The sequence below is a fragment of the Brienomyrus brachyistius genome, chromosome 1, assembly GCF_023856365.1.
Source record: "Brienomyrus brachyistius isolate T26 chromosome 1, BBRACH_0.4, whole genome shotgun sequence".
Classification (NCBI taxonomy): Eukaryota; Metazoa; Chordata; class Actinopteri; order Osteoglossiformes; family Mormyridae; genus Brienomyrus; species Brienomyrus brachyistius.
This window is the reverse complement of record NC_064533.1, coordinates 23,337,441-23,352,955: the sequence shown is the minus strand read 5'-3', so window position 1 is coordinate 23,352,955 and position 15,515 is coordinate 23,337,441. Positions and strand designations below refer to the sequence as shown.

General features: G+C 47.2%; 1 protein-coding gene across 12 annotated transcripts in view; it reads right to left on the bottom strand.

Annotated features, from left to right (window-relative positions):
- Positions 1-3,198: 3,198 nt before the first annotated feature.
- The window catches only part of LOC125744386 (receptor-type tyrosine-protein phosphatase mu-like), a 200,150-nt gene continuing 187,833 nt past the window's right edge, over positions 3,199-15,515 (bottom strand). For all 12 annotated transcript variants that reach the window (XM_049016138.1, XM_049016147.1, XM_049016183.1 and 9 more), the window contains 5 exons: positions 12,659-12,790; positions 10,713-10,838; positions 6,775-6,938; positions 5,081-5,216; positions 3,199-4,091 (listed from right to left, as the gene is read on the bottom strand). In XM_049016138.1, the coding sequence (XP_048872095.1) occupies positions 4,038-4,091; positions 5,081-5,216; positions 6,775-6,938; positions 10,713-10,838; positions 12,659-12,790 (612 nt within the window). In that variant the 3' untranslated portion in view covers positions 3,199-4,037. The remainder of the gene's footprint in view (positions 4,092-5,080; positions 5,217-6,774; positions 6,939-10,712; positions 10,839-12,658; positions 12,791-15,515) is intronic.

Sequence of the window (15,515 nt, the reverse complement as noted above, 5' to 3'; positions counted from 1 at the left end):
CAAGTCCCACACGTTTGAATCAAATTAGTGCCGCTGCTCCTCAGCATTGAAAGGAGCCAGTTGAGATGGTTTGGGTGTCTATCTAGGATGCTTCCTGGACGGCTCCCTGGGGAGGTGTTTTGGGGCATGTCCAACGGGGAGGAGGCCCTGGGGCAGCCGCTGGAGTGATTATATCTCTCGGCTGGCCTGGGAACGCCTTGGTATTCCCCTGGAGGAGCCGGAGGAGGTGGCTGGTGAGAGAGAGGTCTGGGCATCCCTGCTTAGACTTCTGCCCCAACCTCAACCCAACCTCAGTTAAGCAACATAAGATGGATGGATTGATGGATGGATTTATATTGTCCTATAAAGGACTGGCATGTACTTGTAACCTTTTTCACTCACTTTTGTCCTTATTGATTGCATCAGTTAATCCCATAAGTTTAAAGTGTTACCAAATTCAACCTTTGACAGATCACATCCATGTCCTGAATCTGGGGAACAGATAACCTCAAGGATATGAACCATTCACTCAACTCAAAGTAGGGCTGCATAATATCACATCTCATTGGTGACATTTCTGTTAGAAGATGATGAAATTATACTAAATAAACTATAGCCAAATAAGACTTATCTAACAATAGAGTGTGTCAAATAGGTTGGTGGCGTTGCTGTGAAGTGTGTCAACAGACATAAAGCAATGCCGACAAATGTGATGTGATTATTATGCATGCGCAAGGTACATTGTGCAGCCCTAAATCAAAGGCAAATATCAAAGATCAAATGTTAGTGCCTTTGTGCTATTTGGTTTTATGTTCTTCTGCTGGTATTACATACGATGAGTTATCTAAACCAGTCCAAACAGCAGGACTGTATTATTTTGGGTGTCAGTAAAGAAACAAAAGGCCACAAGCTCCATCATCCTGTCTCAATCCTCCTCAGCAGAAAGCAACAAACCTCTTGCAGATGTTCCTGCAGTGTCTAAAACCCCCGCATCCCAACTCAGAAGCTAATGAACCACAGATCATTTTACACATTTTTTACACTAAACGTTAGTTATTTGTTCAGACACACATCTAAGCAAATTATGTTGCCATGTATTCCTCCCTTAGCAGTGGCCTGGGTGTGAGTACCTTAGGACAAGGCAGAATGTTTAAAGGAGGTTTTGTAGACAATGCACGTTTTTTACTAGAGGAAAGGAGGAACACGAGTACAGCTTGACATACAGGCAATCTGTCTTACCTCCGTGTTTTATGAGTTGCAGGTTAGTTTGTCAATAAGAGAAGTAATGAAGGCAATCTCATCAGTAAAAGAGACAAGGTGGATCAGGGATGGTGTCAGGACTTGTCTTGTCAACATGTCATGTCCCTGTTTAGCCAGCAGATGTCGCTGGCCATCCTATAATTACAGAAGTTTTCCCAGCTTAATGTATTAACTATCTGCACTTGTTTCTAGTTTGATCCCCATCATCTGTGTATATCTGCTCCTGCTCTCCTCTCCGGCTCAGTCATTGTTATTGTTGCTTTGTCAGTGTATAGCTCCTGTCAGTACCTTATCTGTTGTTCCTTCCTGCATCTCTGGGTTCTTTCTGATCCTTGCATTAGTTCTCCTTTACGTCTCTTTTGATCCCTTGAGTTCTTTTTGAATTCCAGTCTTTCTTTGTATCTTTAAGAATAAAACCTCCTTTGCTGAAACCTATGCCGGCGTATGGATCGTCACTCCCTCCAGATATCCGGTTGTGACAGATGGCATGAAGGAAAGGGGAACGAACCTTAGAAAGGAGATGAGGAGTGTGGAGAGGGAAAGTCACAGTATGATCTTAAGAGCAGTAATGATCCAAAGGGGCCAGTGGGTACCACTGCTGAGCAGGACTTTAAATTATTAGCTAGATGGGCCAAATGACCTCCTCTCATTTGTAACTTTATGTTCTTAAACCATCGTAGAAGTACTTCATATACTTCATATATCAAGATGGCCAGAGAAGGACACAAGTTAAGTGAAGAATCAATTAAATGAGAACTGCAGTATCACAAGCCTTCAATGGCTAAGTGGCATCATGGAAGATGAGCAGGTGGATGGTGCCGCATTGTAGAGGTGTGGACCTGTTTGCAGATAAAACCTCCATGGCGTGAGAGTCATGGAAAGTCCCTCTGCATGTGACATTCATGGGAAAATAGAGATGAAAGGGATTAGCAGACAGCAGACGGTTTTATGTCTCTGTCTCTCACAGGAGGTGGTGTGGTGATCTGAGACACTGCATTGGCCCCTTTGGGGGCATTTGGATGTAGGCCTTCTGAGGTCCCCCCCCCCCCCCCCCATTGACAAACCTGGTGGATGAATTGCACGAATGTGTGGTTTTCGCCATAAATCGGGCAGTCAGAAATCTGCACAAATGTTGCGATTTATAAATCCTGAAATTGACTTGGAAATGTTTCCATGCCTACAGTAGGTTCCAGATCATAAAGCTTATTAGATTTCACCTGTGGTTGCCAAACAAAATATTAAATGTGTCTAAGCAAACGCTTCCTTGGTTTTTCTACAGGTGTGACATTTAAAGTGTTTACTAATCAGATTGTAAGCTCTTTAATTCAGACTAAATGTGAACACGTAAAAAATTAATGCATCTTTTTGAATGCTATTAAATAACAACAATTTGTCATAAAATGTGTGCCACGAGAATAAGCTATTAATCAGTAAGAAAACATTTTTGGTTTAAATGTAAAAACTGTTTCAATGTGAAATAGCGTATCACAAACTCGAAAGATGCAGACATCTTTGAAACAGGATACGGAAAATGATAAATATGTCATAGAGCATAATTCAGCATGGTACCAAGGCAGGAATTCCTAATGAAAGCTATGGTGCATTCCGAGTTTACTGTTCAGGTCTGATCATACATTGTATACGGTACATTAAACCAAGAGACCTTATCTAATCAGAGAACTATTTGCAAAAATTTTCTTTGCAGATTCCCAGTGATTCTTCCCTTAATGTAACTGACTTGTCAATTAGCATGTTGACAGCTAACAGCTCAGTGATATTTTTCATGGTACCCCACTGGTAGCTAACACTAAAATTGCACAAATGTCACTGAGCACATAAGACAACATTAATTCAAATTTCAGTAGAATGTTTAGTCTAACATATCATGCTGATGCTCTTGAAGGGTAATAAAAATAGTTGTTAATAACAGAAATTTCAAACTTGAAACTGAGTCACACAGACATTGGCAGATATACGTATGTATTTGTAAATTGAAGTTGTTTTTTTTCCAATACAAGATAAACAAAAGCTAACAATCATCAGTTCAACATCATACAGAGTCTGACAAAAAAAAAACAAAACAAAAAGAAAATGATTGTCATTGAGTGCGCTTCACAAAAACTCTGAATGAATAAATAATCCGCAGGATTTCAGATATTTACAATATAAACAATGTGACAATGACGATCATTCGACTGGATGTGATGCAAGCTGGCGAGTTTTATCGTGTTGGTTTTTCCTCCTTCAACACAATGATGTCGGAAGCAGCAACGACAACTTAACATTCAGGATGTTGGGGGTCAGGGGTCGGCTTCGGCTATACGCGACATACCGCTGTGCTTCGACAAAGAAAACTAGAATAAGGAAATCGGAAAGAAACATATCGACGTTACGTAAATTGCATTCCCCACAAAAAAGCAGAAATGACACTTCCAGCGAGGATAGAGGCGGAGAACTGGTAAGGCCAGAGCCGGGAAAAGTGAGACTGGGAGATGTGAGCGGTGAGTATGACGGCATGCTCCTGTGGCCGTCCTGCTAGCTAATGCAGATGGACATGTGACTGTGGGGGCAGCTATGGGTGCTGCAGTTCTCGCTGTACACGCAGAGCAAGGGGGGGAGGGAGGGGGGTTTGGCCAGGGGGGCGGCGCCAACACCCAGTCCTGCCGAATCGTGACACTTCGACGGGCCCGGATGCCGCCGCTCAGAGCGACAGACTCGCCGTCTCGACGTAAATTCCAGACATGGAGTCCCAGTCCAGCTAGGTGGGGCCAGGCAAGATGGCGCCAATCCGGGTTGACTTATCCGGAACTCAAGTATTCCAGTGCAACTTCATAGCAGAACTTGTACTGATCCTGCAAGAGTACAATTAGAAAAAAACCAAAAAGACCCATTTATCTGTATTATGTTTGTCATATCGATTTATACTCATAACAGCCGTAATAAATTGCCTCTCTTCCCCTTAACAAAGTGAAGTAATTCACATTCATCAGCATGCTTCCTCCGGTATGAAATTATTATTTATATCATCACAACTGCAAATTCAGATACTGATTTAATTTAGCTGACACAGATCCTTGTGTGTTGTTTCGCTGTTTATTATTTTATATATTATCGCAAATAACTGCTCATTTTGCCCCTGTTCTTGATGTACTTGCAGATTTTCGTTAAAAACTAATTTTAGCAGACACTTTTGTCCAAAGCAAGGTTAGGATCAGAGAGCAGGGCCAGCCAGTATCCCTGGAGCAATTGGGGGTTAAGGGCTTTGTTCAACGGAACTAAGATTACATCACTCTGCTGGCCAGGGGCTTTGAACCCACAACCTTTCCGGTCATAATCCGCAGAGGCACACGTGGGTGTTTTATTTTATTGTGTTATGTGTTGGTATCAATCTAAAATATTATCTAATGTCATCACTAGGTGTTTATGGGTAAATGTTTTAGGAAAAGCTGTGTGTAATGTTAAGTGAATCTGATTATAGACTATCCACTGTTTTTAAATTCACAATAATAACATGTTTCCATTTTTGTGGAAAGAACAGCCCATCGACCACAACAGTACAGTGTCTTAGTCTTAGCTGTCCAATATGCTAGTCAGATAGTTATAAAGAGTGGATTGTTAAATTAATTCAGCAGGCGGACAGTATTATATTTGATTCGTTTTATCCAAAGCGACTTATAGTAGAGGGGTCACAATTCTTATATATTCTCTGAGATTTGAATGCATTACTGCTGCGTCATTGGCACAATGATGTAGTTGTAGAGCTACAGGCACGGACACGCGTGCAGACAAAGGCATGAGCGTCACCGAGGGGAGCAGAGCAGAAGTAGGGAAGGCCTCCTACCAGCAGGTCCACCATGTTGGGCTTGTTGTTTCTCAGGGTTTTGACGGCGTGGAAGACGTCCACAGCGCGCTGGTGACGCAGCATCTCGCATACGATGCTGATGGCACAGAAGGTCCCACTGCGACCCCCTCCATTCCTACATGGGGGGGGGGGGTGAAGATTGAAAAATAAACTGGGAGTCATGAAGGGGAAGTTCTGCTGTGGGACATGTCCCATCTTGACCATTTAGATCCATATAGTGCAAATTTGGCTCTAATTTGGGAACCATGACCAGAAACTGTACGATTCGTCTTTAAAGAGGCCTGTGGTAATTAAAGAGGATAGTTAAATTATAAAGGCAAATGGAAAACAACATGAATGTTGACATGGGTGTATATATAAACTTTAAGCCATATTCCTAATTGCCTTAACTTTGAACAGCCCGTGTGAAGTGGACCAGCTTATTTTCCTTTGATTTCATTGAAGTCGGCTGCCTCTGTAGTGTTCAGGGTTGAACAGTAGATGGTGCTGGTCAGCTTATTATTCATAAGGGAAACGCAGTGGCACATGTCAGAAGACCGTCTGGAAGCTCATAGTAAACATTGTGATTGTGGTACCGCTGTTTGCTGACATTTAGAACATTCTTGTTTGTGCTGCCTATTAACATTAATTAGAAGCATTCTGTGCCCTAATTACTGTCCCGTGTTCAGCACCAAACCTATACCCCTATTAAGAAGGAGACGTTGATCACACACCGATATCTGTCTTAGTTAGAAGCCGATAACATTATCTGCCATGTCTTACATACCTGCACCACTCTGCCACTACGTGTTTGGATTAAGACAAAGTCCCCAGCCAGGCCTGCTGTGAAGGGGGGAAGTCAGGACGATTCCAAAGACCCAAATATTCTAATAGGTCTGGGTTGGGGGCCCAATATGATATGATTTCATAGCAGCACCCCTGGGTCCAACAGACAGTAAATTATCACAAGTTTGCTACAGCATGGAAGCCAGATTCACCCAAGAAACACAGCATGCTTCCATCCCCCAAAAAATTCCCAATGAGGAAGAAAAGATCACTGTCACTCTTAGTTCATAAAAGCCCGTTTATAGAATCATATCAATTGGACCATCCAAAATCTATACTCAGTGTTATAACTATAGAAAATTTTAGTCACAGTTTTCTGAATTAAAAATGGTTTCCGTTATTTAGTTGGCTAATAGTAATGCTCTCCCGGATAATCATGTTAGAACATCGATAAATGTGATTGCTTAGCCCACTCCTTTAGCTAGCTAATTTAGCAAACTATTTCATGTGCTATAGCACCAGCTGAAGCAATTCCAGGTAAAATCTCGCCTAAAGGCATGGCAGAGCCTGTCAGGGGCTGGAATCAAGAACCTATTTGTTAGAAGCCTGGTTTTTAAGCATTACACAGCAGGCCGGTCAGAAAGACGCCGAACAGGCTGACTATCGACATGAATGAGTGCGGGTCTCTGATGGGCCTGTTTCTGAATAGACTGAAGTAACGTAATAAAACTTTCAAAATAATCAAAATAATGTTCTGGGTCTACCAGACTCGTACAAATGTAATGAAACCAAGCACATAATTTGTGGCTTAAACCAAATTAGATCATGAACACCTGAGACCGAAACTGATTTAGGAAGAATCATCACTTCGAGTCTGAGCCCCCCCACTCCCCCCACCCCTAACTCACAGGCAGTGCACCACGGTGCGGCCCTCTCCGCCGTCATACTCCTCCTGCCACTTCTCCACCTGCCGGATGAGCTTGAGGAAGGAGCGCTTGGAGACCGGTGTATCGCGGTACATGGGCCAGCCCAGGAACTGGAACTGCTGCACCATGCGGTAGCCGTCCTGGGGCTGAGGAGAGGGACATGGCATCAATCAGGGGGGTGGGAGGGAGAAGGTGGGCCCATTCACCGGAGAGGCTGGCAGACTGGCGGCCGTACCCATCTCGGGAGACTGTCATATGACTATCATAGCTGTGGTGATGCGTCCCACCTGTTTGCCATTCCCTGCATATTAGTGTGTCCCCATATCTAATATCCATGCCCTGAGGAGCCTGCACACTCTCCGCAGGTCCAGCAAGTCATTTCCAATTTCATTCTCTATAGAGTTCATCAGATCTCTCATACTATATATTCCACTGAACTGGACATTTCTGGGTTTAAGACAACTTCACATGTGTGGCAGTGTGCATTTTACCATTCCAAAACTTAATTTCTATATTTAATTTATGCACAAAAATCTAAATTTGTTTTCCTGATTATGCAGTGTTAGCCTTTCTCTCCCCCCCCCCCCCAAAAAAAAAAAAAAGTGGTAATTTTGTGTCCACTCAAAAGGCTGATTTATCCTGCTTGCTCCCTAAGCCCACCCACCCCTCAAATGGTAACTTCCAAATAATGTTCCGGACCATTCCGGTCTCCCTCAGCCACATCTCTTTGTTTATCCACCTGCCGAGCAAGCTTTCCCACCTTGCCCTAACTGAAGAACAATTCTCCGGAAGTCTCACTTCCAACAGCGCACATATCTGCGGACTCTTTTTCTGAATTTTGGCAAATTTATTGAAAGTTCTTTGCTGGATTACAAGGTAAATTTAGATTACCAATACTATAACAGATGATGAAGAAGCCAGGTGTCATGACCCGGCTCGTCGGCCCCTCGTGTGTGCCACGCCCCCTGATTACCCACGTGTACTTCCCTGATTGTCTCCAGCGTTGTCCGATTTCCATGCTTCATCTTGTCTTACTTAAGTCCTTGTCTGACCTGTTTCCCCTGTCCGTCATTGTGGTTATGGTGTGGTTTCGTGTTGTTCTATGGTCCCTGTTCCCAGTTCCCTAATTAAACCCGTAGTTTGCCCGATTTTGCCTGTCTCGCCTAGTCTTTGCACGCCTGCCCGCACCATCACCGCAAGGTTCTGCACCGATCGTGACTGAAAGACGGACCCTCTAAAGAGAAAGCAAAGGAGAAGGAGGACCCCGGAGGTGCCTACGATCCGCCTGGGAGCTTGCTCTCTCGCCAGGCTTTGGCTCCCGACTGGGGACAAGGAGGAGGAACCCTTCCTGCTCCCGGACCCGGAGACGATCATCGTGGAGCAGCAGCCACCCCTCAAGCAGTATTTAATCCGGCCCGAGCGGCTGGCCAACAGGAGGGCTGGAGCGGTGCGAGACACCGTCCCGCGTGTGCCCCGCATCCTTAAAGGGGCCGCGCCCATCTCGCCTACGCGGGACCTGCCCGTCCCGCCGACTGTGGCAGGTGTGTCCGAGGCACTCCCTTTGCCTCCGCCTGCTGCAACCGCTGCGCCCCTGCGGGAGGTTCTGGCGACGCCCGCAGCCCTCGCAAACAAATTCTTCAACCTCCAGGGACTTTACTGGAGGATGATGGGGGAACCGGCCCCACAGGGCCCCCCGGAGGGGGAACAGAACGCCGCGCAGCTAAGGCAGGATTTCGCCACATTCTCTCCCGAATACCCGTACACCGACTTGGAGAGAATGGCTGAAGATCTCTGGAGGCTGATCCAGCTCCGGAGAGCCCTGGCTCCTGCTACGCCTCCCGAGCAGGCGCGCTCTCAGCCTGCGGACCCAGCTCCCGAGCAGGCGCTCCTTTTGCCTGCGGCTCCCGCACCGGAGCAGCCGCCCCTACCGGCGGACCCCGCACCGAAGCAGCCGCCTCCACTGCTACCTGCGCAGCCGGAGCAGCCCCTTCCGCTGCCTGTTGAGTCCGCGCAGCCACCTCTGCCTGCGACTCCAGGGCCCGTGCCACCGCCGCCGCTGCCTGAGCAGCCGCTTCCGCTGCTACCTGCTGCTCCCGAGCAGGCACTCCCTCAGCCTGCGGACCCGGCTCCCGAGCAGGCGCTCTCTCAGCCTACGAACTCGGCTCCCGAGCAGGCGCTCTCTCAGCCTGCGGACTCGGCTCCCGAGCAGGCGCTCTCTCAGCCTGTGGACTCGGCTCCCGAGCAGGCACTCCCTCAGCCTGCGGACCCGGCTCCCGAGCAGGCGCTCCCTCAGCCTGCGGACCCGGCTCCCGAGCAGGCGCTCTCTCAGCCTGCGGACCCGGCTCCCGAGCAGGCGCTCTCTCAGCCTACGGACCCGGCTCCCGAGCAGGCGCTCTCTCAGCCTGCGGACTCGGCTCCTGAGCAGGCGCTCTCTCAGCCTGCGGACTCGGCTCCCGAGCAGGCGCTCTCTCAGCCTGCGGACCCGGCTCACGAGCAGGCGCTCCCTCTACCTGCAGCTCCCGCGCCCACGCCCGAGGCGCTTTCCCTGCCTGCAGCTCCCACTCCTGTTCTGACTCCCCCTAGGACTTCTACGCCTACACCCCGGTGAACTCGACCCCAACTGGGGGTCGCTATGTCCGTGTCCCACAAAGGGAAGGGACATAGACGAAGGACTGGGGTCCCTCCCACCCTGCCCCCTGGCTCGTCCTCCCTCGCCGGCACGAAGGCTCGATCGGCGCCTACAGGTCCTGGCCCCCCGGGTCGGCAATTGCCTGCAGGTCCCCCTCCACAACCTTGTCACCCTGCCTCGCTCCCTCCGTCGGCTCCTCGATGGTCGCCTGCGGGTCCCCCAGTTGCGGCTCTTCAGTCGTCGGCGGTTCCCCCCGCTCTAACGCGGCGGAGGATGTCGCCGCCTACTGCGGCTCCCCCCCTCTCCTTGCCCTCGCCAGGGTCCCTAATAGCTCCCTCAGCTCCTACCCTGGTGTCCCCTCCAACTCCCTCCTCGTCCCCTCCGTTAGTCCCTCACCCGGCCTCCTCGGCCGTTCCGAGGTCCCCTCCGGCTCCGGCCTCCCGGCCGCCTGCAGCCCCTCCGGCTGCCTCCCGAAGCCCGCTGTGACTTCCTCAGATGCCCCTTAGTTCCCCCTCCTTCGCTCCCTTTTCTCCTGTCTTCGTCCGTCCTGTCATTCCGCCCTACGCTACTCCTGGTTTTCCGGTGTTCCCGCCCGGCACTCCCAATCCGTTTATTCTGTCTGTCCCTTCCGTTCCGCCCTTTCTTATCTGTCTTTCTGCCTTCCCAGTCCTTTGCCAAGTCCTGTCTTATGTCCTGTCACTAGCTCTGTTTTGTGCTTCAGTCCTGTTTCCCGTCCTTCGTTGACCTTGTTATTCTTTTCCAGGTCCTGGTTCCCGTGTCCTGCCCGTCGCCTCCTCCCTGGCGCGCCCGGAGAAGCGCGCCTTTGGGGGGGGTTCTGTCATGACCTGGCTCATCAGCTCCTCGTGTGTGCCATGTCTCCTGATTACCCACGTGTGCTTCCCTGATTGTCTCCAGCGTTGTCCGATTTCCATGCTTCGTCTTGTCTTACTTAAGTCCTTGTCTGACTTGTTTCCCCTGTCCGTCATTGTGGTTATGGTGTGGTTTCGTGTCGTTCTATGGTCCCTGTTCCCAGTTCCCTAATTAAACCCGTAGTTTGCCCGATTTTGCCTGTCTCGCCTAGTCTTTGCACGCCTGCCCGCACGATCGCCGCAAGGTTCTGCACCGATCGTGACACCAGATCACTGGTGGTCTCATCTCAAAACAACAAAAAAAAAGGGCTGAGTGAGTTTCGGAAATTTGCTCTCGCTACCTGCACCTCAGAAAAGCCAATAAAACAATGTCGTTTCTTTTTGCGTTCTCACTTGCCCAGACGACGCCCAGCCCCTCATACCCGCGCCGCGTTGTAAATCCGGAATATCCTGCTGATGATGTCCTCCTCCAGGTCGGCGGACGCAAACTCCACCTGGATGGGTCCGTGTCTGTGGACCCCATTCTCTGGCCAGTACTGGGGACAGAGCTGGCAGAGAGCGGGGACTGTTAACAAGAAGCTTACTGGACCACAGCACTTCATAAACGCTGGAAGAACTACTGCTAATGGTGACTCTGAAAGATAACGTTTAATTCTTAGCTGTGTCCTCATATATTCTCCCACATCTTTATCTCGCTGTTAAAGTTATGGAATCAAATGTGTCATTTTCCCCTTTGTCTCTCTTCTGTCTCCAGGGGAGAATACTGAACCAGGACCAGACGAGCACTGGCCTCAGCTGAAAGGTGTTTGTCCCAGAGAGTGCCTCCCTCCATTGTTACTCATCGATTCAAAACATGGTAAGGATGGCCCCTCTGCATGAATATCGCCCCCTCTAGTGCCCCCCACCTTAAAAAAAAAAAAAAAAACTCAGAATTGCCTCTGTCTCTCTGCCCCCTCACCCTGCTTCTGGAGGGGTAGCTCATACAGGTTGTTCAGTAAAGAAGCAGAATTCTAGTCCCCCCTTTCATCTTGCTCCCAACAAAACAAGATACCAGCTGAGCGGACGCTGTAGGCACCCACGATGCACAATTTAACTGCGTCAATAAAAAATACACTCCATTTTTTTTTTGCGCTGCATCAAACTTGGAAAGAAATGGATATTAGACAGCAATTCTGATAGCTGGACCCCTTTGTGCACTCCTGGGTTACAGTCAGAATGTAGGATTACAGACCAGTCACCCGGGGGTGGGTGAAGTTGAAGAGAAGAAATGCTGCGTATAATGCTTTGATCCCTGGGTGTTTTGACAGGACTATATGTTCACACTCCATTCCTTACAGACTCATGGTGTCTAGGTCATCTAACATGCTTTTGTCCCATAATGCTACACTTTGTCATCCTTATGCTATTCGATTTACATTCTACTTACTGAGTTAGGGGTTAAGGTCATTGCTCGGGGGTCCACCACTGAAACCCCTCTGACCAGCGTGGGAGCTGCCGACCTTCTCATCACAGGCCCAGCATCCTAACCTGCTGAGCCACATACTGCCTCTCCTATTTATATTTTATGTGCTCATTCTCTGCCTTGATGTAAGCTTGTTTCATCCTAGACAGAACAATCCCCAGGAATTCCACCTGTTGTATTCAAACTTATTTCTGACACGGCCCCCCCTAGGGCTGATATACATTTACATTTACAGAATTTGGCAGACGCCCTGAGCCACAGCCACTTGCATAAGCGCTCAGACGTCTGATCAGCGAATACATTCTGATCCTGGTTCAATAGAACCTGGCCTATGAATCCTATCACTCTAAAAAATTGTTGGCAAGTTTATTAAAGTCATAGTATTGTTAGCCAGGTTTTATTTGTCCTGACACCCCCCCTCTCCAAAACACACACACACACACACACACACACACACACACACACACACACACACACACACACACACAGATCCTTATTTTGTATCATTCTGTGTTGATGATGCTGTGATGTATCGTAACACATCCACGCCTTGGGGTGACTCTGTTGTGAAAGATGTTGTATGAATATAAATTGAACTGAATTTAATCAAATGTAATCGTTTTAATTTGTTAGCATCATATAATGTACTTGCATCTGAGCATTTCACATGACTGTTGCAAAGGTTGCAATTTTGAAAAAGGTCTGCCCTCACCACCAATCCCACACATAGTTCTCTGTTTCATTTTTCCTCACCTGCCCCCCCCTCACCTCCGCCCCCCCACATTTCCTTCATACCCCACCAGGGGGGGCTTGCCCCAAAGTTTGAACACCTCTGGTCTGCATGGTCGCCAGCATTTGACATTACTATGTGCTGTCCAGCCAGTCTTGTCTGCTTGGTACGCTCACCTGGGCTGGATCCACATCGTTGAGCATCACGATGGAAGTACAGTGGTAGTCGAGCACCAGCCTCCAGAAGTCCTTCACCGTGTTTGGCAGTGGGTGCTGGGTGACTATGAACGCCGATGGCTGCTTGTAGCTCTGCGGTAAATAGAATAAAAGGTCATGTATCATGTCTGGTTCCTGGCATTACACTGATTAATTAATCCCCTTCATTTTCCTTTGCGATTAATATAGTCTGTCTGTCCAAGACAATTTTTTATTTTGTAAATAAAGCAATAAGAGTAGCAGTAAGCAGGAAAAAAGTGAACAGTTTGCAGCTATTAATCCTGCTGAGTTTCACAGAATCACGCAACTGCAATTTTCCATTCGACCAAGAAGGGTCTGTGACTATATTCCCATAAATACAGATTTGTGTCCACCCCCCTGGTTAAAAGCATTCAGTTTCGCCACAAATGCAGTCATTGAATAAACTGACACGGCATAAAAGCATAGACTTGGTGATTTCAGCAGATGTATCTTTCAGCATTAGATGGAAAACAACAAGTCCAACACAAACAGTGACGAAGTAATAATGAGACGTTTCAGTCCTCGGAAGGAGATCTGCATATCCTTGCTGTGTGACGAGGAACACATATCTCCGAAAATCCGTTATTTCAGGAGAGGGAGAAAAGCATTTCCTCAGAAACTATTTTATAAAACAAACCTGAAATAAACCCAATACATTGTGCCCTTAGCACTGAGGTGGCCAGTTTCATCTACAAAGGGCCGGTGTGGATGCGGGTTTTTGGAATAACCTGTAGTTGAGCTGTTCAAAGCCTGGTGTGAGGACGCTTCAACCAATCAGTCTGCTAATTAGTAATCTAATTAGGGAGCTGCATCAAAAATCCGCAAACACAACCGGCCCTTTCTGGATAAGACTGCCCACCCCTGCCTTAGCACCACAAATATAAACCATATCTAATCTCAAGTACAAATATAAATACAATTTAAATAGATGACTTCATAAAACATCTGGTCAATTAGATATCAGATGCCATCAGTAAACAGAGGAGAATGAGCGTATTCCATCTATAGTAAAAAGACAGAATCGACAAAAAGACGGTTTTCATCGGACAGTGATGTGAAAATTTATATTCAGCCTAAAGTCAGTACTTAAGGTTAGGCAGGCCTCACTAATGATGGACAGACTGAGGTGTCAGCCTGCTTCAGAGAAGCAAGCCAGAGACACTCATAGCTGTGCTGAGCGAGGAACCTCATTCTGTCCGCCTCTCTGTTCCTGCTACTTCAGCAGACGGCTGGACTAGAAAACCGACACGTTAAACGTGACAGGAAAGCGAGTGATTCTGGGGAATATGACTCTCGCTCCGCTGCCCAAATTTTCCTTCAGATCCCTGTGATAAATGATTCTGTCTAATGGTGAGTGTCACATTACAGCTGCTGCTGATGGTACCGGATTTCAGGAATTACAGACAGCTTGTATATTTACTGCTGCGTGTGTAACACTGTGGGTCAGAGTGGGCTTCCTCAATCGTGAGGCTGGAGCAAGTGATAACAGACAGTGGGCAGAACTGATGGGTGGGGCTGTGGACTTACCCAGTGGATGGGGACATAGGTGGGTGCGGTCATGTGCAGGACTAGTGCGTGGGGATATGGATTGTCTAGTGGACAGTGGGTGGGGTTAAGGGTTAGCCAGTGGATTGGGTGATGGTCAGGATTGGTGGGCGGGCCTAAGGGTTGGCCAGTAGATTGGGTCATGGTTAGGATTGGTGGGTGGGGCTAAGGGTTGACAGTGGATTGGGTAATGGTCAGGATTGGTGGGCGGGCCTAGGGGTTGGACAGTCGATTGGGTTATGGTCAGGATTGGTGGGTGGGGCTAAGGGTTGCCAATGGATTGGGTGAAGGTCAGGATTGGTGGGCGGGCCTAAGGGTTGGCCAGTGCATTGGGTTATGGTCAGGATTGCAAGAGGACTTCATACCTGTTTCCAGCAAAACTAAATCTAGGAAACTGTGACCAAGGTGGTTTACTAAGGAAATTAAGAATAAAGTCAGGAGGAAAAGGGCTCTGTACCACAAATGGAAATTAACTAACGATTTCAAAATAAAGAAGAAGTATCTATGTCTACAGGTTGAATTAAAAAACAACATTAGACTCACCAACAATAATGTCAGAAGGAACATTGCATTGGAGGCTAAGGATGACGTTAAAAGTCTCTTCCAATATTTTAACTCCAAGAGAGCTCTAAAAGATGAAATCACTAATTTGCAAGATAGTAAGGGCCTTATAATTAAAAATGAAATTGATATAGTAAATGAGTTAAATGATTATTTTACACGGGTGTTCTCAGTAGAGAACACGAGTAACTTACCACCATTTACTACAAATGAAGAGTCGTCTTTGACCAATATATGTATAACTGAGGCTGATGTGGTAATGAGCCTAGCTAAGCTCAAAATAAATAAATCGCAGGGCCCTGATGGCATCTTACCAATAGTTTTGAAAGAGATGAGGGATATTATTAGCCAACCATTAACTTTAATATTCCAGAAATAGTTATCTGCTAGTGTGGTACCTTCTGATTGGAAGCATGCTAATATAACACCCATATTCGAAAAAGGGGATAGAAGTAATCCACTAAACTATAGGCCAATCAGTTTAACTTACATAACTGGAAAAGTAATGCAAACTATAATCCAAGTAAAAATGGTAGATCATCTGGATTCAAATAACATTCTAAGGGATAGATAACATGGTTTTAGGAGGGGTAGATCCTATTTAACTAATTTACTTGAATTCTTTGAGGAAGCTACAAGAGAAACTTATCACAAAATGGCCTACGATGTGATCTGCTTAGATTTCCAGAAG